General features: G+C 43.3%; 1 protein-coding gene across 2 annotated transcripts in view; it reads right to left on the bottom strand.

The window, feature by feature from the left end:
• Positions 1-5,413: 5,413 nt before the first annotated feature.
• The window catches only part of LOC120063271 (growth hormone receptor-like), a 76,602-nt gene continuing 61,972 nt past the window's right edge, over positions 5,414-20,043 (bottom strand). Inside the window, exons 5-10 of one of the 2 annotated variants that reach the window (XM_039013538.1) lie at positions 19,772-19,950; positions 19,226-19,379; positions 18,671-18,761; positions 18,481-18,550; positions 7,739-7,956; positions 5,414-7,465 (exon numbers count right to left, since the gene is read on the bottom strand). In XM_039013538.1, coding sequence (XP_038869466.1) covers positions 6,616-7,465; positions 7,739-7,956; positions 18,481-18,550; positions 18,671-18,761; positions 19,226-19,379; positions 19,772-19,950 — 1,562 coding nt within the window. In that variant the 3' untranslated portion in view covers positions 5,414-6,615. The remainder of the gene's footprint in view (positions 7,466-7,738; positions 7,957-18,480; positions 18,551-18,670; positions 18,762-19,225; positions 19,380-19,771; positions 19,951-20,043) is intronic. The other variant, XM_039013539.1, reaches the window with a different exon arrangement.

Raw genomic sequence — 20,043 nt, 5'->3', positions numbered from 1 at the left:
ACCATATCTATACTGTATCACCATATACAAAATACTCTGTAGGAAAGCTTCTTATTGGCTGATGGATCAAAACACACATTATCTTATCTTTGTAGTGAATATGAAGGCAATATTTTAAACAATGTCATTGAAGCTTATTGATAGGTGTCTCCATCTTCAATTATTATACAATTTTAAAACAGACTTTGCTATGCATTCATGATAGATAATTCACAGACTTGACTTAGTCTGAAATACAAAATATAACAGCCCAATTCATACAGTGTCTAATATTCCAAAGCACAAATAATTGAGCTAATATTGACACATTAGTATTCAATTTAACATAAGGTACATTGGCAAAATTACTGACACAAATGGTAAACAAATGTCTGGTAACCTTAAATGGTAACACTTTACTTGACACCCAGCGTCATAACATGTTATGAGAGTCATAACCATGTCATAATGTCATAACCTGTTATATGGTCATAACGTTGTCATGACACATATATTTAGACCCATTGTGACATATATTGCGTTATTTTATGGCTGGTTATGACACCTACATAAGAATGTAAAACCCACAAGGCAAAACATTCCATTTCACCATAGCCTACGAGTCCACAGTATTACCTACCCTCAATGCAGGAGGCGAACAAGACACTCATGTACGAGGCTTATATGATTATGATGGTGATAATGCTTCTTGACAGTGTCATAAAGTGTACTTTCTTAGACCAAGTAAAGTGACACAGGATGGTCATAATGCTTCATGACAGTGTCAAAAAGTGTATTTTCTACAAGTTCATTAAAATATGATGAAAAAAACATTACTGTAAAGAATTCATTGCAACAACAAAAAAGGATTTAAGAAACAAACTTTCAAAGAAAGGAAACTATTTGGCATGGAAAAACTAATTTGAATAAATGTGGGTTTTGACACTTATGTAGGTGTCATAACCAGCCACAAAATAATGCATAATATGTCACAACAGGTGTAAATATATGGGTCATGACAGTGATATGACCATATTATGACAGGTTATGACAGTGTCATAATGTGTTATGACTCTGGGTCTAAGGTAAAGTGTTATACCTTGGGTATAGCAACCTTGGATGCTACAAACCACGTGCATGTCGCATAGTACATTCCACTATACAAACATTTACCAATGTCCAACAGACTAAACCTTAGCAGTACTTATCTAAATAATCTGATAGAGCTTTCCTTATAGTGTACATACACATAGGCACCTCTGGCTTATTCAGTTAATTGCAAAGTTTTAGAATGTTGCATATAGAAATGCAATGAATAGAGCTGACTCCAATGCTTTCATATTCTACTACACAACATAGAACCATGTCTGTTCCAAGATAATGCATTTCTATTTCAACCTTCTATGAAGTTACATCCGCCTGAATAAGCCTGTGGCAAGGCTGAATGCAGACAGGAAACGTACCAAGCAGCAACATTTCTGACTAGTAACAAGACAAAATACAACATACATAATACAGTAGTTGTTACAGCACTAGTAGATATATTAAGACATTTATTTTTCAATGTTTACATGCTGGTAGCAGAAAGAGAGAAAGCGAGAGAAAGAGAGAGAGAAAGAGCGAGAGAAAGAGAGAATAAGCATGACAGAGAATGGCACATTTGCACAGGTTGTGAACGATATCATGTGTCTAAAAACAGTTATCATTCATTAATTGTTAAATAGATTAATCCACAAGTGAACATTCTTGCTGTGCCGGCATAATATATGTTATCATATTTACCTCAGAAACCTGGTCTTAAGGTTTGATTGGCAAGGGCTGTGTATCACAGCCTCGATCTAAAATAGCTTATTCTATGCTGTTGTATTTCTGAAAAAGCCATGCGAATCGTCAAGTCCAAGAGTTCCTGTAGTGAACAACACAAAATAATCACAGATTTCCTGCACTATATATAGAGGCTTTTAGTCCGTATGATGCAGTTTGTACAGGCTGAATGTATCCCAGATACACACAGAAACTTTGCAAATCCAATCAGTTTTCCACATTGACTCAACGTAATCACATTGAATTTGTTTGTTGAAATGACGTGGAAACAATGTTGATGCAACCAGTTTTGGTTCAGTGGGACAGCTCCTCACATATCCTCTGGAGCTGATGGTTCTCTTGTGGATGAAGATAATCTTTCTGATGATGATAATAATATTTCATTTGTAGTGTGCATTTTCCACGCTCAATGCGCATAAGGTAGAAAACAAAAACAAAAAACGTTTAAAACAGCATGAAGTATAAACAACGATCACATGGAAACATGACATACTAATGCAAAATACAGACTTTAAGCAAATGAAGTGATGATACATCTACACTGAGTTGACCAAACATTAGGAACACCTTCATAATATTGAGTTGCACCCCCCCTCTCCTTTTACCCTCAGAACAGCCTCAATTTGTCGGGGCATGGACTCTACAGGGTGTCAAAAGCATTCCAGCATGGGATGCTGGCCCATGTTGACTCCAATGCTTCCCACAGTTGTGTCAAGTTGGCTGGATGTCCTTTGGGTGGTGGACCATTGTTGATACACACGGGAAACTGTTGAGGGTGAAAAACCCAGCAGCGTTGCAGCTCTTGACACAAACCGGTGCGTCTGGCACCTACTACCATACCCCGTTCAAAGGCACCTAAATCTTTTGTCTTGCCCATTCACCCTCTGAATGGCACACATACACAATCCATGTCTGAATTGTCTCAAGGCTTACGAATCCTTCTTTAACCTGTTAACTCCCTTTCATCTACACAGATTGAAGTGGATGTAACACGTGACATCATTAAGGGATCATAGCGTTCACCTGGAATTACTAATGCAGATTAATCAAATATGATAATGTGTTCTTTGTTTTAATGTTACATTTCCCGTTCACTGCCAGTTGTTGCCCTTTACGACATTGTGTGTGTGTATGTCAGCTCAAAAGAAGAGTGGATACTATCCTTTCCCCTTCTGTGTGTGTGCATGCCTGGGTATGTTTGTAAGGTTGTGGGCGTATAGAAAGCTCTGAGCTTCTAAGTACACTGCTCAAAAAAATAAAGGGAACACTTAAACAACACAATGTAACTCCAAGTCAATCACACTTCTGTGAAATCAAACTGTCCACTTAGGAAGCAACACTGATTGACAATAAATTTCACATGCTGTTGTGCAAATGGAATAGACAGAAGGTGGAAATTATAGGCAATTAGCAAGACACCCCCAAAAAAGGAGTGATTCTGCAGGTGGTGACCACAGACCACTTCTCAGTTCCTATGCTTCCTGGCTGATGTTTTGGTCACTTTTGAATGCTGGCGGTGCTCTCACTCTAGTGGTAGCATGAGACGGAGTCTACAACCCACACAAGTGGCTCAGGTAGTGCAGCTCATCCAGGATGGCACATCAATGCGAGCTGTGGCAAAAAGGTTTGCTGTGTCTGTCAGCGTAGTGTCCAGAGCATGGAGGCGCTACCAGGAGACAGGCCAGTACATCAGGAGACGTGGAGGAGGCCGTAGGAGGGCAACAACCCAGCAGCAGGACCGCTACCTCCGCCTTTGTGCAAGGAGGTGCACTGCCAGAGCCCTGCAAAATGACCTCCAGCAGGCCACAAATGTGCATGTGTCAGCATATGGTCTCACAAGGGGTCTGAGGATCTCATCTCGGTACCTATTGGCAGTCAGGCTACCTCTGGCGAGCACATGGAGGGCTGTGCGGCCCCACAAAGAAATGCCACCCCACACCATGACTGACCCATCGCCAAACCGGTCATGCTGGAGGATGTTGCAGGCAGCAGAACGTTCTCCACTGCGTCTCCAGACTCTGTCACGTCTGTCACATGTGCTCATGTGCTCAGTGTGAACCTGCTTTCATCTGTGAAGAGCACAGGGCGCCAGTGGCGAATTTGCAAATCTTGGTGTTCTCTGGCAAATGCCAAACGTCCTGCACGGTGTTGGGCTGTAAGCACAACCCCCACCTGTGGACGTCGGGCCCTCATACCACCCTCATGGAGTCTGTTTCTGACCGTTTGAGCAGACACATGCACATTTGTGGCCTGCTGGAGGTCATTTTGCAGGGCGCTGGCAGTGCACCTCCTTGCACAAAGGCGGAGGTAGCGGTCCTGCTGCTGGGTTGTTGCCCTCCTACGGCCTCCTCCACGTCTCCTGATGTACTGGCCTGTCTCCTGGTAGCGCCTCCATGCTCTAGACACTACGCTGACAGACACAGCAAACCTTTTTGCCACAGCTCGCATTGATGTGCCATCCTGGATGAACTGCACTACCTGAGCCACTTGTGTGGGTTGTAGACTCCGTCTCATGCTACCACTAGAGTGAGAGCACCGCCAGCATTGAAAAGTGACCAAAACATCAGCCAGGAAGCATAGGAACTGAGAAGTGGTCTGTGATCACCACCTGCAGAATCACTCCTTTTTTGGGGGTGTCTTGCTAATTGCCTATAATTTCCACCTTTTGTCTATTCCATTTGCACAACAGCATGTGAAATTTATTGTCAATCAGTGTTGCTTCCTAAGTGGACAGTTTGATTTCACAGAAGTGTGATTGACTTGGAGTTACATTGTGTTGTTTAAGTGTTCCCTTTATTTTTTTGAGCAGTGTACATATTTCACTACATCAAAAGGAGCTAATTTTACTATCATTACAAAGTGCAAGCGAGAGCACATTAACATTGGCATTACATTTAGAAACAATAGAAACAGAGAAACAGAAAAATATTATAACTACCCCTTTTCACATTCCAGTCATAGAGTAGTACCACAGTATGTGTCATAATACCCATAACACCTAGTGGTCAAACAGGGAAATGATTCCAATCGTTTTCCCACCATAAATCTTTCCCTTAGTTGACCTATTTCTAAAATCCCCTAAGGGCTGTGTTTCGTGTAGGCTTACCCTGTCATGACGTTTTGATAACCGTGTAAATCTCTCACGGACAAGGTGTCTTATCAATATATTTGCCTGTATTTACCCGCACAAAAATGAAATGCTAATTCATGCTTATGTCACTATCATAAAGAACTACAAATGCCATGATGATCTGGACTAGACTGCCAAATCGAGGCAAAGGTGAGAATCTCTGGATTAACTATTGTTAGCTAAATGTAGTAATGAATAAATTGGCAACATTTATTTAAACAGAGAATTCTATGAACTGTCTTGTGCAAATTTTAAATTGACACAATATATGTTATTAAGGTGTCAGCTAGAGATGACGTGCAGGAGCTTGCAGGGATTTGTAGTTTTGCATGTCTACTTTGACACTAATTAAAAAATGTAGATTCTGAGCGTAAATAGATCTGAATATATTGATAAAGTCACCTTGTCCGTGAGAGATTTACATGGTTATCAAAACGTCACGCCAGGGAAAGCCTACATGAAACACAACCCTTATTTTAAGTGTTTCTAAAATCCCCTATGGTGGAAAATGAATGATTGGAACCATTTCCCTGTTTGTCCGCTAGGTTTTATGGTTATTATGACACCTCCACTGTGGAGCTCTATTGTCCCTGCAATTACAATTAATGCAAAGTAAGAAAGTAGAACATATAAAAGCAGTCTTTCCTATATTGTGAGAATTAAGTCTATGCTGTAAGTGAAATCTGCTTGGTGTTACAGGTTTTCTTGTTCTCTGTTTATTATAGTGACCGGTGTCTGAGTTGTCACAGTGAGTGCAGACAGGTTGTCTAATGGCCGTGTTAAAAACTGACCTCAGTCTGGTAATAATTAGACGACTCTGCCGCAAAAAGGATGAAAGAGAAATATAAGCATAAAAATAGGCCATTAAGCAAAATAATGAGAGCGCGAAATGAACGACCGTAGTTACTAATAGTCACTGCTCGCTGTAGCGCTAAGTTTGACAAACAGCACACTCAAGTGTTCTGTCAATTAATGAGGCCATAACGATGATGTTAAAGTTGGTGTGTTTGTATAAATGGCAAGTAGATGTGCTTGTTATTCTCCCAGACATTTTGTTATTGGATCCATCTACAGTCAACTTAAGACTTAAACCAACAAGCTAGAGTATTAAATATGTATATGTTAAACGTACATATATATATACATTAAGGTGGGACTATGTGTGTCTGCAAGGCAAATGTTTACATTGCACCTCATCAGTCAAACAACAGATACATTGAAGTATCAGGTAACATAGAACTAGAACCATGTCTGAGCTTGTCTGTCTGTGTATGTATGGTGCATAAGTGTATCTGTGTGTATGTTAGAGAACCGTGCATTTCAAGGTTTCAGACTGTGGGTTTTTCGGTGTCTCAGTCTCAGTCAGAAAGAACACAGTAAGATTTGTTCACGTATTACTTTAAGCTCTATCAAACCAGAAAGGCCAATTTTACAGAAGCTCTTTCCTCAAGTTCCAGTCACTCATAAAAGCCAAACACAACAACTAAACATTTCTCTTTCTCAGCTTCCCTTCAAGCAAACTCTCAAACAAACGACCATGCTTGTTGTCGAGTCTGTCCTGTGACATATTTGGCTTCCAGCATTGATCAAGTAGAACAAGGCTGTCTGTAATGATTATTGACTTCATGACAAGTGGCCTCCAACCTCTACGCCCCAAGGCCTCCTGGGCGGTGTAGTTTTTCTTAAGGCGAGAGGTTGCCCAACAGGTCCGGGGTGAGGTACCCTATGGGCATGACGGGCAGGGGCTTGGAGGGGGGTTGTGGGGAACAGGTAGGGGACCTCTGGGGGGACGGGGGGTTGAGGAGAAGGCTGTGCTGGAAATCAACATCCTGAACCACAGTGTAGTCCGAAACAGGGGGGAGGAACTGAGCAGGGGGGGAGTCAGGAAGGATGTAAGGGGACTGGTAGTCCCCTAGGGGGGTGGTAGCAGGAAGATAGGCCTCCTGGTGGGGCTTGCTCTCGGCGGAAGGTGGGGGGAAGGTGTGGTAGACCTCCCCAGGTGAAGAGGGGTCAGGGGTGCCCATCTGCCAGCCACTGCTCTCGGTCGTGTAGCCCCCTGTCTCAGGAACAACCACCAGCAGCTGAAACTTCAGCTTGTTCGTTCTCCTCTCCTCCTCTTCCTCACTCTCCTCCTCTCCTCCCTCCATTTTTCCCATCTTATCCTTCTCTGTTGTTGGAGTGTTCTCCGGGGCTCTGACCTGCTGGCCTGGCGAGAGCACCACCCCTCCGGTGGGCGTCACATCGCTGACCTGGGCATAGAAGTCCATGTTTACCCAGCTCTGAGGGCCTCCCAGCTGGGTCTGGACCAGGTGCCTCTCCCCTCCCTCTGGAGGTAAGCCTGGAGCCTGGAGCCGGGGGCATGGGACCTCCAGCACATCTAGGGACGGGGTGCTTGAGTGGCTCCAGTTCCCCAAGCATGGCTCAACTTTGTCGGGTTGGCAGGACAGGAGGGCAGCCATTAACATCAGGGTATCCTGGTCAGGCAGCTCTGGATCATAGGAGCTGGCCCGGCCAGAGTCATCATCAGGGATACTGAGAGAGGGAGGGAGAGAGAAAGAGAGAGGGGGACAGAGGGAGGGAGAGAGGGAGGGAGGGAGGGAGGGGGAAAGAGAGAGAGAGGAGGAAAGAGATAGAGAGAGGAAGGGGTGGAAGGGGAGAGAGAGTTACCTGGAGGTACCATTCCAGATCCCGAAGCTAGCTACTTTAACGCTGCTTCATGCATCCAAAAGAGGCTCCTGTAGACTGACACTTTCCTAGTATAATTTCAGAAATGTTTCACTGAACAAAGCCTGCTCCATCCTATACCCGAGGCCATGAGAGCAGCCATGGTTTGCGTGGTGGTTGTTGTGACCGAGCAGTCTCTGTGAGTCTGAGCTCTGGTTGTCCTTCTCCCCAGGCTCGTCTGCGTCCAGCTCGATGAACTCCACCCAGGGCACGTCCTGGTACAGGTCCGGGGGGTAGGAGTGGAGAGCCCCCATACCAGCTCCACTCAGGATGAAGTTCAGCTCGTCCAGCTTTCCCTTCTGGATGGGGTGTGACAGAGAGAGAGACATGACATTTGAAATGTTGTTATTCTTTTGGAACTTCTGTGAGTGTAATGTTTACTGTACATTTTTATTATCTACTTGTCTTGCTATGGCAGTTAACATATGTTTCCCATGCCAATAAAGCCCTTGAATGGGAGAGAGCGAGAGAGCGAGAGAGAGAGAGAGAGAGAGAGAGAGAGAGAGAGAGAGAGAGAGAGAGAGAGAGAGAATGGGTTTGAGACAGAAGAAAGGGAGAGTTAGTGTGGGTGAGAGAATGAGTGTGAGAGACAGAGAAAGAGGGACAGTGAGTGTATGTATGTGTTAGAGGGAGTGAGAATGAAGCAGTGAGTGAGTGAGAGAGAGAGAGATGAAGTCAGAAGTTTAAATACACCAAAGTCAAGGAGTATGTAAACAATTCACAATTCCTGACATTTAATCCTAGTAAAAATTCCCTGCCTTAGGTCAGTTAGGATCACCACTTCATTTTAAGAATGTGAAATGTCAGAATAATAGTAGAGAGAATGATTATTTCAGCTTTTATTTCTTTCATCACATTCCCAGTGGGTCAGAAGTTTACATACACTCAATTAGTATTTGGTAGCATTGCCTTCAAATTGTTTAACTTGGGTCAAACGTTCTGGGTAGCCTTCCACAAGCTTCCCACAATAAGTTGGGTGAAATTTGGCCCATTCCTCCTGACAGAGCTTGTGTAACTGAGTCAGGTTTGTAGGCCTCCTTGCTCACACACGCTTTTTCAGCTCTGCCCACACATTTTCTATGAGATTGAGGTCAGGGCTTTGTGATGGCCACTCCAATACCTTGACTTTTTTGTCCTTAAGCCATTTTGCCACAACTTTGGAAGTATGCTTGGGGTTGTTGTCCATTTGGAAGAACCATTTGCGACCAAGCTTTAACTTCCTGACTGATGTCTTGAGATGTTGCTTCAATATATCCACATAATTTTCCTTCCTCTTCATGCCAACTATTTAGTGACGTGCACCAGTCCCTCCTGCAGCGAAGCACCCCCACAACATGATGCTGCCACCCCCGTGCTTCACGGTTGGGGTGGTGTTCTTCAGCTTGCAAGCCTCCCCCTTTTTCCTCCAAACATAACGATGGTCATTATGGCCAAACAGTTCTATTTTTGTTTCATCAGACCAGAGGACATTTCTCCAAAAAGTACGATCTTGTGCCCATGTGCAGTTGCAAACCGTAGTCTGACTTTTCTTTATGGCAGTTTTGGAGCAGTGGCTTCTTCCTTGCTGAGCAGCCTTTCAGGTTATGTCGATATAGGACTCGTTCTACTGTGGATATAGATACTTTTGTACCTGTTTCCTCCAGCATCTTCACAAGGTCCTTTGCTGTTGTTCCTGGGATTGATTTGCACTTTTTGCACCAAAGTACGTTAATCTCTAGGAGTCAGAACGCGTCTCCTTCCTGAGCGGTATGACGGCTGTGTGGTCCCATGGTGTTTATACTTGCGTACTATTGTTTGTACAGATGAACGTGGTACCTTCAGGCGTTTGGAAATTGCTCCCAAGGAGGAACCAGACTTGTGAAGGTCTACAATTTTTTTCTGAGATCTTGGCTGATTTCTTTTGATTTTCCCATGATGTCAAGCAAAGAGGCACTGAGTTTGAAGGTAGGCCTTGAAATACATCCACAGATACACCTCCAATTGACTCAAATTATGTCAATTAGCCTATCAGAAGCTTCTAAAGCCATGACATCATTTTCTGGAATTTTCCCAGCTGTTTAAAGGCACAGTCAACTTAGTGTATGTAAACTTCTGACCCACTGGAATTGTGGTACAGTGAATTATAAGTGTAAATAATCTGTCTGTAAACAATTGTTGGAAAAATTACTTGTGTCATGCACTAACCGACTTGCCAAAACTATAGTTTCTTAACAATACATTTGTGGAGTGGTTGAAAAACGAATTTTAATGACTCTAACCTAAGTGTATGTAAACTTCCGACTTCAACAGTTTTTTTGTGTTTTAAGCAGGTATAAAAAAAAAACAAGAGAATACGTATTTTAACTTCTACTTGGTCACAATCCCGGATCCGGGAGCACCCCCATCAGTAAAAAAGCTGACTAGCATAGCCTAGCATAGCGTCACAAGTAAATACTAGCATCTAAATATCATTAAATCACAAGTCCAAGACACCAGATGAAAGATACACATCTTGTGAATCCAGCCATCATTTCTGATTTTTAAAATGTTTTACAGGGAAGACACAATATGTATGTCTATTAGCTAACCACGATAGCAAAAGACACAACTTTTTTTTCTCCACCATTTTTTTCCTGCATAGGTAGCTATCACAATTTCGACCAAATAAAGATATAAATAGTCACTAACCAAGAAACAACTTCATCAGATGACAGTCTGATAACATATTTATTGTATAGCATATGTTTTGTTAGAAAAATGTGCATATTTCAGGTATAAATCATAGTTTTACATTGCAGCCACCATCACAACTCTCACCAAAGCAACTAGAATAACTACAGAGACCAACGTGAATTACCTAAATACTCATCATAAAATATTTATGAAAAATACACAGCGTACAGCAAATGAAAGACAAAGATCTTGTGAATCCAGCCAATATTTCAGATTTTTTAAGTGTTTTACAGCGAAAACACAATATAGCATTATATTAGCTTACTACAATAGCCAACCACACAACAGCATTGATTCAAGCCAACAATAGCGATAACGAATAAACCAGCAAAAGATATAAATTTTTTCACTAACCTTCTCAAACTTCTTCAGATGACAGTCCTATAACATCATATTACACAATACATATAGAGTTTGTTCGAAAATGTGCATATTTAGCGGCACAAATCGTGGTTATACAATGAGAATAGTAGCCAAGCTGCCAACAAAATGTCGGGAGAAATCTTGGGAGAGGCACCTAATCTAATCAGTAACTAATCATAAACTTGACTAAAAAATACAGGTTGGACAGCAAATGAAAGATACATTAGTTCTTAATGCAACCGCTGTGTTAGATTTTTAAAATTAACGTTACTACGACATACAGCGTGCGTTAAAGCGAGACCGCACCGAAATTAATGGCGGAATAGTATTTTTACATTTTCCAACAGAACAACGAATTAACATCATAAATACTTCTTACTTTTTGATGAGCTCCCATCAGAATCTTGGGCAAGTTGTCCTTTGTCCAGAGGAATCGTTGCTCGGTTGTAGATTGTCGCCTTCGACTTTGGAATTAGCAGTAAACATTAGCCATGTGGCGAAGACGTGTCCAACTCACTATAACGCAGCACTAAGAAATATCCGAAAATCGCAATATACTGATATAAACTGATTTAACTCGGTTTAAAATAACAACATTATGATGTATTTAACACCTATATCGAATAAAATCAGAGCCGGATATATCTAAGGCCTATAACGGGAGCTTTCCAGAACGCAATCCTGAGGTCTGTCTTGCGTCATGGCGAATGAAGAAAAGACTGGACCCCACGTTCCCAGACCCTTTATATGGCCTCAGATCTGCCTAGCAACTCCATTCCAATTCTCACTATTTGCTGACATCTAGGGGAAGGTGTATGCAGTGCATCTCGACCAATAGAAGACATGCAAATTAATAAACTGACCTCAGAACAGCCTGCCTGATTTCAGATTTCTCACTTCCTCACAGGAAAATTGCTCCAACTTGAGTTCTGTTTTACTCACAGATATAATTCAAACGGTTTTAGAAACTAGAGAGTGTTTTCTATCCAATAGTAATAATAATATGCATATTGTACGAGCAAGAATTGAGTACGAGGCAGTTTAATTTGGGAACGAAATTTTTACAAAGTGAAAACAGCACCCCCTATTGAGAAAAGGTTTTAAGTAATGTTTCAATTGCAATTCTGGCTCTAGGTAAAACAAGTAAAATAAATACATAATGACGTATGTGAATGTATGTGGCTATGAGAAGTGTAAAATCCTCCTATGCTGTCATTATCACTCTCCATTAGGGTTGCAAAGGGTCAGAAACTTTTCAGGAAATTTTCCATGGGAAGATAAGCCTGGGAATTTTGGGAATTATGCTTAAATTCATCAAAAAAGTTATCTTATAACAGTGAACCTTTTTTAGTGGGATACACAAGTCAAATTTAGGTCTTGTGCCATATTTTGGTTAAACTATCCCCAATTCAATGGAATTGCAACCCTCTGCATGCACAGTGCACTCTTCCATCACATGTACAGCTGATTCTCAAGATCTTGCACACTAATGAGATGCTATTGAGCCCACACTACTACACTGTCTGAGCCAAGGACTACATGCTTTCTCGTAAGTTTTGATTACAATACTGGGTGGGGTGAATATATTTTATATGACATACATGATTATTTGTTAACTAGTAAATAGTAGCCTACAGCAGTGTGTTTAAATAATTTCTAACTTGTTAACAATTTCTGCTAGTTAGTTTTTGCTACCAATTGGGTTTTAGCTTGCTTGAGCCTGCTAACCAAGGAATGTAATTCACCTGTTTCCATACATGTTTCATTTTAAAACACATATCTTACAAAGCAGTTGTTTTATCTAACTGCTTAACTATTTATCTGTACATGGAATTGCATTGGGTTTAAAAAAATAAAAAAATCTTTACAGGAAAATTCCACGGGTACTATCTGATGTGTGGAGACATTAAACTGCAGCAAATGTAGAAGGAAAAGCGGTGTACATTTGCAAATACTGTGCCAAATCATATGTGAAGAATGCAACACATCTGGCCAAGTGCATAAAGTTCCCTCAGCGCTCACAACAAGCAACCTCTGACAAAAGTCCCTCTACTTCTATTCGAGGTGAAAATGATGAATCAGACACCTTATCGATAGCAACAGCTCACGGTCCTCCTGGAATGCTGATGAATGTCTTGCTCGAGTTGTGTATGCAACTGGTTCACCTCTGATGCTCACAGACAATGTGTATTGGGAGAAATTTCTGAATGTTCTTCGCCTAGCACGCACCCCTCCAACCAGACATGCTTTATCTACTAATTTGCTGGATGCAGAGTTCAACAGAGTTTAAGTGAAGGTCAAGCAAATCATAGAGAAAGCAGACTGTATTGCAATCATCTCTGATGGATGGTCAAATGTTCGTGGGCAAGGAATAATTAACTACATCATCTCCACCCCTCAACCAGTATTCTACAAGAGCAAGGGACCACAGACATAACGGTCTCTACATTGCAAATGAGCTGAAGCCAGTCATCAATGACCTTGGACCACAGGAGGTATTTGCACTGGTGACAGACAATGCTGCAAACATGAAGGCTACTTGGTCTACCCTCACATCACACCTATTGGCTGTGCTGCTCATGCATTGAATCTGCTCCTCAAGGACATCATGGCACTGAAAACAATGGATACACTCTACAAGAGAACCAAGGAAATGGTTAGGTATGTGAAGGGTCATCAAGTTATAGCAGCAACCTACCTCATGAGGCAAAGTGAGAAGAATAAGAGCACCACATTGAAGCTGCCCAGCAACACCCGTTGGGGTGGTGTTGTCATGTTTGACAGTCTCCTGGTGGGGAAGGAGTCTCTCCAAGACATGGCCATATCACAGTCTGCCGATATGGACAGCCCATCAAGAGGATCCTCCTGGATGATGTATTTTGGGAGAGAGTGGTAAGCAGCCTGAAACTCCTGAAACCTGTACCAGTAGTCATTGCACAGATTGTTGGAGACAATGCCATCCTGTCTGATGTTCAGACTCTGCTTGCAGATGTAAGAGAAGAAATATGTAATGCCCTGCCCATTTCACTGTTGCTCCAAGCAGAGGAAACTGCAGTTCTGAAATACATCAAAAAGCGTGAAGACTTCTGCCTGAAGCCCATACACGCTGCAGCATACATGTTGGACCCCAAGTATGCTGGCAAGAGCATCCTGTCTGGTGCAGAGATCAACACAAGACCTATGGCGTCATCACTACCGTGTCTCGCCACCTTGTCCTGGATGAGGGCAAGGTTCTTGGAGGTCTCACAAAATACACTTCCAAGCAAGGGCTTTGGGATGGAGATGCAATATGGCAGTCGTACCAACATATCTCATCAGCCACCTGGTCGGGACTTTGTGGATCTGAGGCTCTTTCCCCTGTTGTCTCTATCATCCTCCAAATTCCACTAACATCAGCCATCTCAGAGCGCAACTGGTCCTTGTTTGGGAACACACACACCAAAGCATGCAACAGGCTGACCAATACAAGGGTTGAAAATTTGGTGGCAGTCCGGGCAAATTTTTGGCTTTTTGAGCCTGACAACGAGCCATCCTCAACAAGGTTGGATAGTGAGAGTGAAGATGAGGCCTTAGAGTCTGACGTTCAAGAGGTGGACATTGAGGAGGTCCAGGGAGAAGACATGGAAGCTTGAGAGGAAGACAACCGAAGCCTATGTTTCTAGACTATCATTTTACAGATATATGTTGAAAACATTTTTGGGAGATGCGATGGATCATTGGGGATCATTCAATATTCCATTTATTTTGTTGTTCAGTGAAATCATCCCATGTTTAGACGGGCGGGCGGGTACGGGCAACGAATGGTTGAAGAGCATGCACTTAGTTTAACTTGCATTTAAGAGCAGTTGGAGGCCACGGAAGGAGTGTTGTATGGCATTGAAGCTCGTCTGGAGGTTTGTTAACACAGTGTCCAAAGAAGGGCCAGAAGTATACAGAATGGTGTCGTCTGCGTAGAGGTGGATCAGACAATCACCAGCAGCAAGAGCGACATCATTGATTTATACAGAGAAGAGAGTCGGCCCGAGAATAGAACCTTGTGGCACCCCCATAGAGACTGCCAGAGGTCCGGACATCAGGTCCTCCGATTTGACAACCTGAACTCTATCTGAGAAGTAGTTGGTGAACCAGGCGAGGAGAAACCAAGGCTGTTGAGTCTGCCGATAAGAATACAGTGATTGACAGAGTCGAAAGCCTTGGCCAGGTCGATGAATACGGCTGCACAGTATTGTCTATTATTGATGGCGGTTATGATATCGTTTAGGCCCTTGAGCGTGGCTGAGGTGCACCCGTGACCAGCTCGGAAACCAGATTGCATAGCGGAGAAGGTACGGTCAGATTCAAAATGGTCGGTGGTCTGTTTGTTAACTTGACTCTCAAAGATTTTAGAAAGGCAGGGTAGGATAGATATAGGTGTATAACAGTCTGGGTCTAGAGTGTCTCCCCCTTTGAAGACGGGGATGACCGCTGCAGCTTTCCAATCTTTAGGGATCTCAGACGATACGAAAGAGAGGTTGAACAGGCTAGTAATAGGGGTTGCAACAATTGCGACGGATAATTTTAGAAAGCGAGGGTCCAGATTGTCTAGCCCAGCTGATTTGTAGGGGTCCAGATTCTGCAGCTATTTCATAACATCGGCTATCTGGATCTGGGTGAAGGAGAAATGGGGGAGGCTTGGGAAAGTTGCTGTGGGGGGTGCAGAGCTGTTGACCAGGGTAGGGGTTCATAGGGACACAGTGGTTTCCTGTTCATAGGGACACAGTGGTATACTTGAGCTACTGTACAAGTGGTGGGGTTGTTTGAAAAGTACATGTTCCTCATCAACAGCAGCCCACATCCCATTTCAACAGCACACCAACACAATGACACCTGGTCACACCTGGTCACAACCACACATCCTCCTCCCGTTAGCTAGTATCTCTAGAGCATATCAAATCAAATCTTCTTGGTCACATGCTTCGTAAAGAACAGGTGTAGACTAACAGTGAAATGCTTACTTCCCAATAATTGAGAGAGAGAGAAAATAGAGAACTAATATAAAAGTAATAATAAAAACACAACAAGTAATCTCTTATAGTATGTTATTGTTCAACTTTCTACTCAAACCATGTTTTTAATTAACATCAATGTGGATTATGTGTTTTCATCATATGTACTTGAACAGAAAAACTAGACTTGGATCATATAACACAAGTGTCTCCCTAGCCTACCTGTAGGAGATACACTACATGACCAAAATTATGTGGACACCTGCTCTTCGAAAATCTCATTCCAAAATCATGGGCAATAATATGGAGTTGGTCCCCCCTTTCCTGCTATAGCCCCCACTCTTCTGGGAAGGCTTTCCACTAAATGTTGAAACATTGCTGCGGGGACTTGCTTGCTTTTAGCCACAAGATCATTAGTGAGGTCGGGCACTTATGTTGGGCAATTAGGCCTGGCTCATTGTCGGCATTCCAATTCATCTTTAAGGTGTTTGATGGGGTTGTGGTCAGGGCTCTGTGCAAGCCAGACAAGTTCTTCCACACCGATCGACAAACCATTTCTGTATGGATCTTGCTTTGCACGGGGGCATTGTCATGCTGAAACAGGAAATGGCCTTCCCCAATCTGTTGCCACACAAAGTTGGAAGCACAGAATCGTCTAGAATGTCATTGTATGCTGTAGAGTAAATGTTTCCCTTCACTGGAACTAAAGGACCTAGCCCGAATCATTAAAAACAGCCTCCTCCACCAAACTTCACAGTTGGCACTATGCATTCGGGCAGGTCGTATTCTCCTGGCATCCGCCAAACCAAGATTTGTCCGTCGGACTGTCAGACGGTGAAGCGTGATTCATCACTCCAGAGAATGCGTTTCCACTGCTCCAGACTCCAATGGCGGCAAGCTTTACACCACTTCAGCCGACGCTTGGCATTGCGCATGGTGATCTTAGGCTTGTGTGCAGCTGCTCGGCCATGGAAACCCATTTCATGAAGTTCCCGAAGAAACAGTTATTGTGCTGACTTAGCTTCCATAGGTTGTTTGGAACTCAGTAGTGAGTGTTGCAACCGAAGACAGACAATCTTTACGCGCTACGTGCTTCAGAATTCGGCGGTCCTGTTCTGTGAGCTTGTGTGGTCTATCACTTCGCGGCTGAGACGTTGTTGCTCCTAGATGTTTCCACTTCACAATAACAGCACTTACAGTTGACCCGGGCAGCTCTAGTAGGGCAAAAATTTGAGAAACTGACTTGTTGGAAAGGTGGCATCCTATGAAAGTGCCACGTTGAAAGTCACTGAGCTCTTCAGTAAGGCCATTCTACTGCCAATGTTTGTCTACGGAGATTGCATGGCTGTGTGCTCGATTTTATACACCTGTCAGTAACGAGTGTGGCTGAAATAGCCAAATCCACTAATTTGAAGGGGTGTCCACATACTTTTGTATATATAGTGTACTTTCCATAATCAGTCAAGCCTGAGATCTTAATTAATAATATACTGAAGAAAAATATCAACGCAACATGTAAAGTGTTGGTCCCATCTTTCATAAACTGAAATAAAAGATATTCCATACAAATATTCCATACGTACCAAAAGCTTATTTCTTTCAAATGTTGTGCACAAATTTAATTACATCCTTGTCAGTGAGCATTTCTCCTTTGCCAAGATAATCCATCCACCTGACAAATGGGGCATATCAAGAAGTTGATCAAACGGCATGATCATTACACAGGTGCACCTTGTGCTGAGGACAATAAAAGGCCACTCTAAAATGTGCAGTTTTGTAACACAACACAATGCGACAGATGTCTCAAGTTTAAAGGGAACGTGCAATTGGGATTATGACTGCAGGAATGTCCACCAGAGCTGTTGCCAGATAATTTAATGTTCATTGCTCTACCATAAGCAATGTCGTTTTAGAGATTTTTGCAGTACGTCCAATTGGCCTTACAACCGCAGTCCACATGTAATCACGCCAGACCAGGACCACCACATCCGGCTGCAGGATAGTGGTGGGGTTATGGTATGGGCAGGCATAAACTACGGACAACAAACACAATTGCACTTAATTTGAATCCAGAGAGATACCGTGACAAGATCCTGAGGCCCATTGTCGTGCCAATCAACTGCCGCTATCACCTCATGTTTCAGCATGATAAGCCACGGCCCCATGTCGCAAGGATCTGAACACAATTCTTGGAAGCTGAAAATGTCCCAGTTCTTCCATGGCCTGCATACTCACCAGACATGTCATTCATTGAGAACGTTTGGGATGCTCTGGATTGACGTGTATGACAGTATGTTCCAGTTCCCGCCAACATCAGCAACTTCGCACAGCCATTGAAGAGGAGTGGGACAACATTCTACAGGTCACAATCAACAGCCTGATCAACTCTATGTGAAGGAGATGTGTCGCGCTGCATGAGGCAAATGGTGATCACACCAGGTACTGAGTGGTTTTCTAATCCACGCCCCTACTTTTTTTTTTTATAGGTATCTGTGACCAACAGATGCATATCTGTATTCCCAGTCATGTGAAATCCATAGATTAGGGCCTAATAAATGCATTTAAATTGACTGATTTCCTTATATGAACTCTAACTCGGTAAAATCTTTGAAATTGTTGCATGTATTTATAGTTTTGTTGAGTATAATAATCTGTAATGCACTCTGAGCCATAACAATTCACACTTGTTTTTACATCCTAAATACTTGATCACACCTACTCAAAAGACAAACTCACGCACGCACGCAGTGTTTGTCGTCTTACCTTAAGCAGTGCTGGATCTATCCCTTTGATTTTGGGTGCAGGGACAGGAGGCAGCAGAATCACCATCAGTCTGAGAGGAAGAGGAAGAGATGAGATGAGATGAGATGAAGATGTGTGTGTGTGTGTGTGTGTGTGTGTGTGTGTGTGTGTGTGTGTGTGTGTGTGTGTGTGTGTGTGTGTGTGTCCTCACCTCTGCTGCTGAGAGAAGATGATGAGCATGAGGAGAATGGCCACGCCCACAGCCCCGAAGATCAGGACCAGAGTCACAGGGAACATTGACTCTAGAACAGGATCATCATCATCAACTTAATCATCATCATCGTCTTCATCACGGCCATCATCATGGACCATCATCATCATCATCATCACGGACCATCATTATCATCATCATCATCATCAACATATATGTATCTTATAATGAAGAACACTTATTTAACCATTGTCATTATGCAGTGATACTATCTTATCCTTGCACAAGATGGCTGCCATGTTTGTTCCCAGGGACGGCAGTTGAAAAATTTGCCATCTGGCTAAAATGGGCACTTTTACAGTAATGTTGATTAATGTGCACTGTCTCTGTAAAACTACATTTAATAGTGTAAACAACACCGCCCCTCCTCTTCCCTCTGCCTCAACATGAGCCACCCTGTCTGACTCCACCCAGACCCCGCTCTACCGCACCCTGCCTGACCCCAACCTGCCCTGCCCGACCCCGCCTGACCCCAACCGGACTCTGACCTCTCACCTTTATTGGGAATCTCTGGCACGTGGACAAAGATGACATCACTGAACTCCCCAAAGTTATTGAAGGCCCTCATTGCACAGTGCACACGCACCTCGTACGCCTCTCCTGTCTGAAGGCCGTAGATAGACTGCTGGGTGCCAAACTCATGCTCCAACTGAGAGAGAGACGGGGGAAGAGGGAGACACGGGAAAAAACATTTGTAAGAGAGGATGTAAAGCTATGAAATGTCCAAATAAAAAGTGATTATGTCTCAGAGTAAATTTGCTTCTATATACAGTCTTCTGTGCCACAAACAAACTTGGTACTGTCGCTGATTGAGGCAGTCGACAACAGAATCTCTCTACTTGTTTGTGTCTATGAGAGGTTGATCTGTCAGTGACCTTCCCTGGCCTTGCCCTCTAACTCCTCTGACCCCTGCCCCTCATCAAGACCCTGTTTTCCCAGAAGGCCTAGCTCTGGCTTCCGCTACGGCCCCATCAAAGCTGCAGAGGCAGCTGGGTAATAGGCTGAAAGCGCCGTCAGGGTGTGTGTGTCCCTGTGACTCACCACTTTCCAGTGTGAGCTGTTCCTCCTCCTGTACTGGACTTCATACACCAGTGTCAACCATCCAACGGATACGTCAGCCGAGGGCGGGGGTTCCCAGCTCGCCATGATGTCATAGTTCAGGCCCGACCGGCTGATGTTCAGCAGCGTCCAATTCAGAGCCACTGGCGGGTCAGGGTGCACTGGCAGGGACGAAAGGGCATAGGTCAGTATATGAATGACTGGCCAATAAATGACCAATAGTGTAAAGTGGTTTCCTTCTCCATATGCATTAT

Source organism: Salvelinus namaycush, chromosome 18, assembly GCF_016432855.1.
Source record: "Salvelinus namaycush isolate Seneca chromosome 18, SaNama_1.0, whole genome shotgun sequence".
Lineage (NCBI taxonomy): Eukaryota > Metazoa > Chordata > Actinopteri > Salmoniformes > Salmonidae > Salvelinus > Salvelinus namaycush.
The sequence above is the reverse complement of the archived record's forward strand: the minus strand, read 5'-3'. Positions and strand labels throughout refer to the sequence as shown.